The sequence below is a fragment of the Lampetra planeri genome, chromosome 81, assembly GCF_965212315.1.
Source record: "Lampetra planeri chromosome 81, kcLamPlan1.2.h2, whole genome shotgun sequence".
Classification (NCBI taxonomy): domain Eukaryota; kingdom Metazoa; phylum Chordata; class Hyperoartia; order Petromyzontiformes; family Petromyzontidae; genus Lampetra; species Lampetra planeri.
Window position 1 is genome coordinate 1,422,032 of NC_136185.1, and position 13,639 is coordinate 1,435,670.

The 13,639-nt window shown below is 53.6% G+C and overlaps 1 protein-coding gene across 2 annotated transcripts in view; it reads right to left on the reverse strand.

Annotated features, from left to right (window-relative positions):
- ZRANB2 (zinc finger RANBP2-type containing 2) overlaps positions 1–12,880 on the reverse strand; it is a 40,669-nt gene extending 27,789 nt beyond the window's left edge. For both annotated transcript variants that reach the window (XM_078621342.1, XM_078621341.1), the window contains exons 1-4: positions 12,578–12,880; positions 10,177–10,229; positions 6,908–6,955; positions 4,938–5,046 (exon numbers count right to left, since the gene is read on the reverse strand). In XM_078621342.1, the coding sequence (XP_078477468.1) occupies positions 4,938–5,046; positions 6,908–6,955; positions 10,177–10,229; positions 12,578–12,636 (269 nt within the window). In that variant the 5' untranslated portion in view covers positions 12,637–12,880. The remainder of the gene's footprint in view (positions 1–4,937; positions 5,047–6,907; positions 6,956–10,176; positions 10,230–12,577) is intronic.
- Between the last annotated feature and the right edge of the window lie 759 nt (positions 12,881–13,639).

Here is a 13,639-nt window from a genome sequence, read left to right on the forward strand (position 1 = left end):
CACCACCACCACCACCATCATCACCACCACCATCATCACCACCACCATCACCACCACCACCATCATCACTACCATCATCATCATCACCACCACCACCATCACCACCACCACCACCATCATCACTACCATCATCATCATCACCACCACCACCATCATCATCACCACCATCATCATCATCACCACCACCACCACCATCATCACCATCACTACCACCATCATCATCACCACCACCACCACCATCATCAGTACCATCATCACTACCACCATCATCATCACCACCACCACCACCATCATCACCACCACCACCACCATCATCACCATCACTACCACTATCATCATCACCATTACCACCATCATCATCACTACCACCACTACCACCACCACCATCACTACCACCACCACCATCACTACCACCACCATCATCATCACTACGACCATCACTACCACCACCACCATCACTACCACCACAACCATCATCACTACTACTACCATCATCACCACCATCATCATCATCATCATCACCACCATCATCATCACTACCATCATCATCATCATCATCACCACCACCACCATCATCACTACTACTACCATCATCATCATCATCACTACCATCATCACTACCATCATCATCATCACCACCACCACCACCATCATCACTACCATCATCATCATCACCACCACCACCACCACCATCATCACCACCACCACCATCATCACTACCATCATCATCATCACCACCACCACCACCACCATCATCATCACCACCATCATCATCATCATCACCACCACCACCACCATCATCACTACCATCATCACTACCACGATCATCATCACCACCACCACCACCATCATCACCATCACTACCACCATCATCATCACCACCACCACCACCATCATCACCATCACTACCACTATCATCATCACCATCACCACCATCATCATCACCACCACCACCATCACCACTACCACCATCATCACTACCACCACCACCATCACTACCACCACCATCATCATCACTACCACCATCACCATCATCACCACTAGCACCATCACCATCATCACTACCACAGCCATCATCACTACCACCACCATCACCACTACCACCATCACCACCACCACCATCACTACCACCATCATCACTACCACCACCACCACCATCACTACAACCATCATCACTACTACTACCATCATCATCACCACCACCATCATCATCATCACCACCATCACTACCACCATCATCATCACCACCACCACCATCATCACCATCACTACCACTATCATCATCACCATTACCACCATCATCATCACTACCACCACTACCACCACCACCATCACTACCACCACCACCATCACTACCACCACCATCATCATCACTACCACCATCACCATCATCACTACCACCACCACCATCACTACCACCACAACCATCATCACTACTACTACCATCATCACCACCATCATCATCATCATCACCACCATCATCACTACCATCATAATCATCACCACCACCACCATCACTACTACTACCATCATCATCATCATCATCACCACCACCACCATCATCACTACCATCATCACTACCACCATCATCATCACCACCACCACCATCATCACCATCACTACCACTATCCATCATCACCATTACCACCATCATCATCACTACCACAACTACCACCACCACCATCACTACCACCATCACTACCACCACCATCATCATCACTACCACCATCACCATCATCACCACTACCACCATCACCATCATCACTACCACAGCCATCATCACTACCACCACCATCACCACTACCACCATCACCATCACTACCACCACCACCATCACTAACACCACCATCATCATCACCACCATCATCATCACTACCACCATCACCATCATCACCACTACCATCATCATCATCACTACCACCATCACCATCACTACCACCACCACCATCACCACCACCATCATCACTACCACCACCACCATCACCACCACCATCATCATCACTACCACCACCACCATCATCATCACTACCACCACCACCATCATCATCATCATCACTACCACCACCACCATCACTACCACCATCATCATCATCACTACCACCATCATCATCATCACTACCATCATCATCATCACTACCATCACCACCATCACTACCACCACCACCATCACTACCACCACCATCATCATCACTACCACCATCACCATCATCACCACTACCACCATCACCATCATCACTACCACAGCCATCATCACTACCACCACCATCACCACTACCACCATCACCATCACTACCACCACCACCATCACTACCACCACCATCATCATCACCACCATCATCATCACTACCACCATCACCATCATCACCACTACCATCATCATCATCACTACCACCATCATCACCATCACTACCACCACCACCATCACTACCACCACCATCATCACTACCACCACCACCATCACAACCACCATCATCATCATCACTACCACCACCACCACCATCATCACTACCGCCACCATCACCATCACTACCACCACCATCATCATCACTACCACCATCATCACCATCACTACCACCACTACCACCACCACCATCACTACCACCACCACCATCACTACCACCACCATCACCACCACCATCATCATCATCACTACCACCATCATCACCATCACTACCACCACCATCATCACTACCACCACCATCACTACCGCCACCATCACCATCACTACCACCACCACCATCACTACCACCACCATCATCATCATCATCACTACCACCACCACCATCACCACCACCATCACCATCATCACTACCACCACCACCATCACCACCACCATCATCACCATCACTACCACCACCACCATCACCACCACCACCACCATCATCATCACTACCACCACCACCATCATCATCATCACTACCACCACCACCATCACTACTACCACCATCATCATCACTATCACCACCACCATCACCACCACCATCATCATCATCACTACCACCACCACCATCACTACCACCATCATCATCATCACTACCACCATCATCATCATCACTACAACCACCATCATCATCACTACCACCACCACCATCACTACTACCACCATCATCATCACTATCACCACCACCATCACTACCACCATCATCATCATCACTACCACCATCATCATCATCACTACCACCACCACCATCACCACCATCATCATCATCACTACCACCACCACCATCACCACCACCACCATCATCATCACTACCACCACCACCATCACCACCACCATCATCACCATCACTACCACCACCACCATCACCACCACCACCATCATCATCACTACCACCACCACCATCATCATCACTACCACCACCACCATCACTACTACCACCATCATCATCACTACCACCACCATCATCATCACTACCACCACGACCATCACTACTACCACCATCATCATCACTACCACCACCACCATCACCACCACCATCATCATCATCACTACCACCACCACCATCACTACCACCACCATCATCATCACTACATTACAACACATATGTGAGTCAGTGAGTGAGTCTCTGTGTGAGTCTCTGTGTGAGTCTCTGTGTGAGTCTCTATGCGTGTCTGTGCGTGTCTCTGTGCGTGTCTCTGTGTGTCTCTGAATCTCTGTGTGTGTCTCTCTGTGTGTCTCTGTGTCTCTCTGCGTCTCTGTGTGTGTCTGTGTGTGTCTCTGTGTGTGTCTCTGTGTGTGTGTCTGTGTGTGTCTCTGTGTGTGTCTCTGTGTGTGTCTCTGTGTGTCTCTGTGTGTCTCTGTGTCTCTCTGTGTGTCTCTGTGTGTCTCTGTGTGTCTCTGTGTGTCTCTCTGTGTGTCTCTGTGTCTCTCTGTGTCTCTCTGTGTGTCTCTGTGTGTGTCTCTGTGTGTGTCTCCGTGTCTCTGTGTGTCTCTCTCTGTGTCTCTGTGTGTCTCTGTGTCTCTCTGTGTCTCTCTGTGTCTCTCTGTGTGTGTGTCTCTGCGTGTCTCTGCGTGTCTCTCTGTGTCTCTCTGTGTCTCTGTGTGTCTCTGTGTGTGTCTCTCTGTGTCTCTCTGTGTCTCTCTGTGTGTGTGTCTGTGTGTGTCTCTGCGTGTCTCTGTGTCTCTGTGTGTGTCTCTGTGTGTGTCTCTGTGTCTCTCTGTGTGTGTGTCTGTGTGTGTCTCTGTGTGTCTCTGTGTGTGTCTCTCTGTGTCTCTCTGTGTCTCTCTGTGTGTGTGTCTGTGTGTGTCTCTGTGTGTCTCTCTGTGTGTCTCTGTGTGTGTCTCTGTGTGTTTCTGTGTGTGTCTCTGTGTGTGTCTCTGTGTCTCTCTGTGTGTGTGTCTCTGTGTGTCTCTGTGTCTCTCTCTGTGTCTCTCTGTGTCTCTGTGTGTCTCTGTGTGTCTCTGTGTCTCTCTGTGTGTCTCTGTGTGTCTCTGTGTGTGTCTCTGTGTGTCTCTGTGTGTGTCTCTGTGTGTGTCTCTGTGTCTCTCTGTGTGTCTCTGTGTGTCTCTCTGTGTGTCTCTGTGTGTCTCTGTGTCTCTCTCTGTGTCTCTCTGTGTCTCTGTGTGTCTCTGTGTGTCTGTGTGTGTCTCTGTGTGTGTCTCTGTGTGTCTCTGTGTGTCTCTGTGTGTCTCTGTGTGTTTCTGTGTGTGTCTCTGTGTGTGTCTCTGTGTCTCTCTGTGTGTCTGTGTGTGTCTCTGTGTGTGTCTCTGTGTGTCTCTGTGTGTTTCTGTGTGTCTCTGTGTGTTTCTGTGTGTGTCTCTGTGTGTGTCTCTGTGTGTCTGTGTGTCTCTGTGTGTTTCTGTGTGTGTCTCTGTGTGTGTCTCTGTGTCTCTCTGTGTGTGTGTCTCTGTGTGTCTCTGTGTCTCTCTGTGTGTCTCTCTGTGTGTCTCTCTGTGTGTCTCTGTGTGTCTCTGTGTGTGTCTCTGTGTGTCTCACGTCTTGCATTGCCAGTCGTTGGCACTGAAGAGGCCCTTGGACTTGTCAGCCAGCGCTTTGCCAATCTCCACTCCGCCCGACTTCATCTGCCGCGACTCTCCACTACGCTCTTCAAACGCAGAGACACACGCACAGACACGCACGCAGAGACACACACAGACACGCACAGACTCGCAGAGACACACACAGACACAGAGACACACACAGAGACACAGAGACACACGCAGAGACACACGCAGAGACACACGCAGAGACACGCAGAGACACACGCAGAGACACACGCAGAGACACACGCAGAGACACACGCAGAGACACGCGCAGAGACACGCGCAGAGACACGCGCAGAGACACACACAGTGACACACGCAGAGACACGCGCAGAGACACGCGCAGAGACACACACAGAGACTCACAGAGAGACACACGCAGAGACACACACAGAGACACACACAGAGACTCACAGAGAGACACGCGCAGAGACACGCGCAGAGACACGCGCAGAGACACACAGAGACACACACAGAGACACACACAGAGACACACACAGAGACACACAGAGACACATGCAGAGACACGCACAGAGACACACAGAGACTCAGAGACACACAGAGACTCACAGAGACTCACAGAGACTCAGAGACTCACAGAGACTCAGAGACACACAGAGACTCAGAGACTCACAGAGACTCAGAGACTCACAGAGACTCACAGAGACTCACAGAGACACACAGAGACTCAGAAACACACAGAGACTCACAGAGACTCAGAGACTCACAGAGACTCAGAGACACACAGAGACACACAGAGACTCAGAGACTCACAGAGACTCAGAGACACACAGAGACTCACAGAGACTCAGAGACACACAGAGACTCATAGACACACAGAGACACACACAGAGACTCAGAGACACACACAGAGACACACAGAGACTCAGAGACACACAGAGACTCACAGAGACTCAGAGACACACAGAGACTCATAGACACACAGAGACTCACAGAGACTCAGAGACTCACAGATACATACAGAGACACACAAAGACTCACAGAGACACACAGAGACACACACAGAGACACACACAGAGACACACAGAGACACACACAAAGACTCACAGAGACTCAGAGACTCACAGATACATACAGAGACACACAAAGACTCACAGAGACACACAGAGACACACACAGAGACACACACAGAGACTCACAGATACATACAGAGACACACAAAGACTCACAGAGACTCAGAAACACACAGAGACTCAGAGACACACACAGAGACTCACAGAGACTCACAGAGACTCAGAGACACACACAGAGACACACACAGAGACACACAGAGACTCACAGAGACTCACAGAGACTCACAGAGACTCACAGAGACACACACAGAGACACACAGAGACACACAAAGACTCACAGAGACTCAGAGACACACAGAGACTCAGAAACACACAGAGACTCACAGAGACTCAGAGACACACAGAGACTCAGAAACACACAGAGACACACAGAGACACACAGAGACACACAGAGACTCACAGAGACTCACAGAGACTCAGAGACACACAGAGACTCACACACAGAGACAGAAAGAGACAACAAAGAGACAGAGAGAGACACAGAGACAACAGAGACAGGGAGAGACACAGAGACTCACAGAGACTCAGAGACACACAGAGACTCACAGAGACACACAGAGACACACAGAGACACACAGAGATACACAGAGACTCACAGAGACAGGGAGAGACACAGAGACAAACAGAGACAGAGACACACAGAGACAGAGACACAGATACAGGGAAAGAGAGACACACACAGAGACAGAGAGACAGAGAGAGAGAGAGACAAGAGGGAGACAGAGAGAGACACACAGAGACACAGAGACAGAAAGACAGAGACAGACAGAGAGACAGACAGAGACAGAGAGACAAGATGAAGACACAAAGACAACAAGAAACTGTTTACCGATCTCCACTCCCGCCGGCTTCATCTGCCGAGATTCTCCACTCCGCTCTGAACACGCAGAGACACACACAGAGACACAGAGACACACACAGAGACACACACAGAGACACACACAGAGACACACAGAGACACACACAGAGTCACACGCAAAGACACACACAGACACACCCACAGAAACACACACAGAGACACACACAGAGACACACACACAGACACACACAGAGACACACGCAGAGACACACAGACACACGCACAGAGACACACAGAGACACGCACAGAGACACACACAGAGACACACACAGAGACTCACACAGAGACACACACAGAGACTCGCACAGAGACACGCACAGACACACGCACAGAGACACGCACAGAGACACACACAGAGACACGCAGAGACACGCACAGAGACACGCACAGAGACACACACAGAGACACACACAGAGACACACACAGAGACACACACACAGAGACACACACACAGAGACACACACAGAGACACACACAGAGACACACACAGAGACACACACAGAGACTCACTCAGAGACACACACAGAGACACACACAGGGACACACACAGAGACACAGACACACACACAGAGACACACACAGAGACACACACAGAGACACACACAGAGACACACACAGAGACACACACAGAGACACACACACAGAGACACACACAGAGACACACACAGAGACACACACAGAGACACACAGAGACACACACAGAGACACACACAGAAACACACACAGAGACACACACAGAGACACACAGAGAGACACACACAGAGACACACACAGAGACACACACAGAGACACACACAGACACACCCACAGAAACACACACAGAGACACACACAGAGACACACACACAGACACACACAGAGACACACACAGAGACACACACAGACACGCACACACAGACATACACACAGAGACAGAGAAACACACACAGAGACACGCACACAGAGACACACACAGAGACACGGGGAGAGAGAGAGACATGGGGAGAGACATGGACACATTGTGGGGATGAGTGGAGGATGATTTGAGACACACATCCAGACATAACACACTTTTCAAACCCATGTCTACCTCTCCCCGTGTCTCTCTCCCCGTGTCTCTCTCCCCGTGTCTCTCTCCCCGTGTCTCTCTCCCCGTGTCTCTCTCCCCGTGTCTCTCTCTCCCAGTATCTCTCTCCCCGTGTCTCTCTCCCCGTGTCTCTCTCCCCGTATCTCTCTCCCCGTGTCTCTCTCCCCGTGTCTCTACCCGTGTCTCTCTCCCCGTGTCTCTCTCCCCGTGTCTCTCTCCCCGTGTCTCTCTCTCCCAGTATCTCTCTCCCCGTGTCTCTCTCCCCGTGTCTCTCTCCCAGTGTCTCTCTCCCCGTGTCTCTACCCGTGTCTCTCTCCCCGTGTCTCTCTCCCCGTGTCTCTCTCCCCGTGTCTCTCTCCCCGTGTCTCTCCCAGTGTCTCTCTCCCCGTGTCTCTCTCCCCGTGTCTCTCTCCCCGTGTCTCTCTCCCAGTGTCTCTCTCCCCGTGTCTCTCTCCCCGTGTCTCTACCCGTGTCTCTCTCCCAGTGTCTCTCTCCCCGTGTCTCTCTCCCCGTGTCTCTCTCCCCGTGTCTCTCTCCCAGTATCTCTCTCCCCGTGTCTCTCTCCCCGTGTCTCTCTCCCAGTGTCTCTCTCCCCGTGTCTCTCTCCCCGTGTCTCTACCCGTGTCTCTCTCCCAGTGTCTCTCTCCCCGTGTCTCTCTCCCCGTGTCTCTCTCCCCGTGTCTCTCTCCCCGTGTCTCTCTCCCCGTGTCTCTCTCCCCGTGTCTCTCTCCCCGTGTCTCTCCCAGTGTCTCTCTCCCCGTGTCTCTCTCCCCGTGTCTCTCTCCCCGTGTCTCTCCCAGTGTCTCTCTCCCCGTGTCTCTCTCCCCGTGTCTCTCTCCCCGTGTCTCTCTCCCAGTGTCTCTCTCCCCGTGTCTCTCTCCCCGTGTCTCTACCCGTGTCTCTCTCCCAGTGTCTCTCTCCCCGTGTCTCTCTCCCCGTGTCTCTCTCCCCGTGTCTCTCTCCCCGTGTCTCTCTCCCCGTGTCTCTCTCCCCGTGTCTCTATCCCCGTGTCTCTCTCCCCGTGTCTCTCTCCCCGTGTCTCTCCCCGTGTCTCTCTCTCTCCCCGTGTCTCTCTCTCTCCCCGTGTCTCTCTCCCTGTGTCTCTCTCACCCCGTGTCTCTCATCCCGTGTCTCTCTCCCCGTGTCTCTCTCCCCGTGTCTCTCTCCCCGTGTCTCTCTCCCCGTGTCTCTCTCTCCCAGTATCTCTCTCCCCGTGTCTCTCTCCCCGTGTCTCTCTCCCAGTGTCTCTCTCCCCGTGTCTCTACCCGTGTCTCTCTCCCCGTGTCTCTCTCCCCGTGTCTCTCTCCCCGTGTCTCTCTCCCCGTGTCTCTCCCAGTGTCTCTCTCCCCGTGTCTCTCTCCCCGTGTCTCTCTCCCCGTGTCTCTCTCCCCGTGTCTCTCTCCCAGTGTCTCTCTCCCCGTGTCTCTCTCCCCGTGTCTCTACCCGTGTCTCTCTCCCAGTGTCTCTCTCCCCGTGTCTCTCTCCCCGTGTCTCTCTCCCCGTGTCTCTCTCCCAGTATCTCTCTCCCCGTGTCTCTCTCCCCGTGTCTCTCTCCCAGTATCTCTCTCCCCGTGTCTCTCTCCCCGTGTCTCTCTCCCAGTGTCTCTCTCCCCGTGTCTCTCTCCCCGTGTCTCTACCCGTGTCTCTCTCCCAGTGTCTCTCTCCCCGTGTCTCTCTCCCCGTGTCTCTCTCCCCGTGTCTCTCTCCCCGTGTCTCTCTCCCCGTGTCTCTCTCCCCGTGTCTCTCTCCCAGTGTCTCTCTCCCCGTGTCTCTCTCCCCGTGTCTCTACCCGTGTCTCTCTCCCAGTGTCTCTCTCCCCGTGTCTCTCTCCCCGTGTCTCTCTCCCCGTGTCTCTCTCCCCGTGTCTCTCTCCCCGTGTCTCTCTCCCAGTATCTCTCTCCCCGTGTCTCTCTCCCCGTATCTCTCTCCCAGTGTCTCTCTCCCCGTGTCTCTCTCCCCGTGTCTCTACCCGTGTCTCTCTCCCAGTGTCTCTCTCCCCGTGTCTCTCTCCCCGTGTCTCTCTCCCCGTGTCTCTCTCCCCGTGTCTCTCTCCCCGTGTCTCTCTCCCCGTGTCTCTCTCCCCGTGTCTCTCTCCCCGTGTCTCTCCCAGTGTCTCTCTCCCCGTGTCTCTCTCCCCGTGTCTCTCTCCCCGTGTCTCTCTCCGTGTCTCTCACCTTGTCCACAGCGATTGCAATGAGTTCTCCGAGCAAAGTTAACATTTCCACATCTAGAAAGAGGCATTAACATCATCATCAGTAACATCATCATCAGCAGCATCATCATCATCAGCATCAGCAGCAGCAGCATCAGCATCATCAGCAGCAGCATCATCAGTAACATCATCATCAGTAACAACATCATCAGTAACATCAACATAAGTATCATCAGTAACATCATCATCATTAACATCATCAACATTAACATCATCATTAACATCATCAGCAGCAGCATCATCAGTAACATCATCATCATCATCAGTAACATCATCATCATCAGTAACATCGTCATCAGCATCAGTAACATCATCATCAGTAACATCATCATCAGCATAATCATCAGTATCATCATCATCACCATCAACATCCCACAGAGACCCACAATGTAAGAGACCTGTTGACACCAACAGAGACCCATAGACTCACAGAGACCCACAGACACCCACATACACCCATAGAGACCCACAGACTCACAGAGACCCACAGAGACCCATAGAGACCCATAGACCCACAGACTCACAGAGACCCACAGACTCACAGAGACCCACAGAGACCCACAGAGACCCACAGACTCACAGAGACCCACAGACTCACAGAGACCCACAGACACCCACATACACCCATAGAGACCCACAGACTCACAGAGACCCACAGACTCACAGAGACCCACAGAGACCCACAGACTCACAGAGACCCACAGACTCACAGAGACCCACAGACACCCACATACACCCATAGAGACCCACAGACTCACAGAGACCCACAGACTCACAGAGACCCACAGAGACCCACAGAGACCCACAGACTCACAGAGACCCACAGACTCACAGAGACCCAGAGACCCACAGACACCCATAGAGACCCACAGACTCACAGAGACCCACATACACCCATAGAGACCCACAGACTCACAGAGACCCACAGAGACCCATAGAGACCCATAGACCCACAGACTCAGAGACCCACAGACTCACAGAGACCCACAGACTCACAGAGACCCACAGAGACCCACAGAGACCCACAGACTCACAGAGACCCACAGACTCACAGAGACCCAGAGACCCACAGACACCCATAGAGACCCACAGACTCACAGAGACCCACAGACACCCACATACACCCATAGAGACCCACAGACTCACAGAGACCCACAGAGACCCATAGAGACCCATAGACCCACAGACTCACAGAGACCCACAGACTCACAGAGACCCACAGAGACCCACAGAGACCCACAGAGACCCACAGACTCACAGAGACCCAGAGACCCACAGACACCCATAGAGACCCACAGACTCACAGAGACCCACAGACTCACAGAGACCCACAGAGACCCACAGAGACCCACAGAGACCCACAGACTCACAGAGACCCACAGACTCACAAAGACCCAGAGACCCACAGACTCCCACAGACACCCATAGAGACCCAGACTCACAGAGACCCACAGAGACACACAGAAACCCACAGAGACCCACAGAGACCCACAGAGACACATAGACTCACAGAGACCCACAGACACCCACAGACACCCATAGAGACCCATAGACTCACCGAGACCCACAGACACCCATAGACTCACAGAGACCCACAGACACCCATAGACTCACAGAGACCCACAGAGACCCACACACTCACAGAGACCCACAGAAACCCACAGACATCCACAGACACCCATAGAGACCCATAGACTGAGAGACCCACTCACTCACTCACCCACTCCCTCACCCACTCACTCACCCAGACACACACACCACACACTTGCACACCACACAAATACCACACACACCCACGCCTGTACATTAACCACACGGCACAGAGCAAAGCCCCCCCCCCTCTCCCTCCTCCTCTCCCCCCCCCCTCCTCCCCCCCCTCTCTCCCCCCTCCTCCCCCCCCTCTCTCCCCCCTCCTCCCCCCTCCCCCCCCTCCTCCCTCCCACTCCTCCCCCCTCCTCCTCCCTCCCCCCCCCCTCCTCCTCCCTCCCCTCTCTCCCCCTCCTCCTCCCCCCCTCCCCCCTCCCCCCCTCCTCCCTCCCGCCCACTCCTCCCCCCCCTCCCCTCTCTCCCCCTCCTCTTCCCCCCTCCCTCCCCCCTCTCCCCCCCTTTCTCCCCCCCTCCTCCTCCCTCCCCCTCCCCCCTCCTCCCTCCCGCCCACTCCTCCCCCCCCCTCCCCCCCACTCCTCCCCCCCCTCCCCTCTCTCCCCCTCCTTCTCCCCCCCTCCTCCTCCCTCCTCCTCCACCCCCCCTCCCTCCTCCCACCCACTCCTCCCCCCTCCTCCTCCCCCCCTCCCCCCCCCTCCCCCCCTCCCCCCCCTCTCTCCCCCTCTCCCCCCCTCCTCCTCCCCCCTCCCTCTTCTCACTTTCTGTCTCCGCAGACCCAGTCGCCATCGTTGACGCGAAAGTGTCGGGCGGACGCCATTTGGCGTCTCTCTGCGTCTCTCCTCGCTGCGTCTCTCTGCGTCTCTCTCCTCTCCGCGTCTCTCTCTCGATCGCTGTTCCTCTTCGTCGATCGCGTGGCCGAGGCAGATGGTTCAATGGGGGTCGCTGCGTTCGAGACGACGACACCACCAGTAGCAGCAGCAGCAGCAGCTGCAACAACCACCACAACCACCACTAGCACCACCACGACCACCGCCGCCACACAAAACGGAAACGGAAATGACGTAGGTGGATAAACCCCGCCTCAGACGCATTCCTAAACATAAAATTAAACATTTTTTAAAAAGATTACAAAAGTGCCCGCGCAAACTTGGTTGCACAATCTGATGGTGCTGGTGCTGGTGGTTGTGTTATAATTATTATTGTTGTTAATAAAAATAAATTAAGAACCGTCGCAATAATAACCATCCTCACCTAAGCTGGTGTCCTACTCCCTCACCTAAGATGGTGTCCACGCCTCAGACGCCCGCCCAAAATCACGATATGGCGTCTCCCCTCTCCTAAGATGGCGTCACCCCCTCTCCTAAGAGGGCGTCCCACCCACCTAAGATGGCGCCTTCCCTCATCTAAGATGGCGTCCCACCCACTTAAGATGGCACCCTCCCTCACCTAAGATGGCGTCCTCCCCCTCGCCTCAGATACCCTCCCTCACCTATGATGGCGTCCCCACCTCTTATAAGATGGCGTCTCCACACCTAAGATGGCGTCCCACCCACCTAAGAAGCGCCTTCCCTCATCTAAGATGGCGTCCCACCCACTTAAGATGGCGCCTCCCTCACCTAAGATGGCGTCCCCGCCTCTCCTAAGCTGCCGTCCCACCCACCTAAGATGGCGCCTTCCCTCATCTAAGATGGCGTCTCACTCACTGAATATATAGCTACCCTCCCTCACCTAAGATGGCGTCCCACCCACCTAAGAAGCGCCTTCCCTAATCTAAGATGGCGTCCCACCCACCTAAGATAGCGCCTTCCCTCATCTAAGAT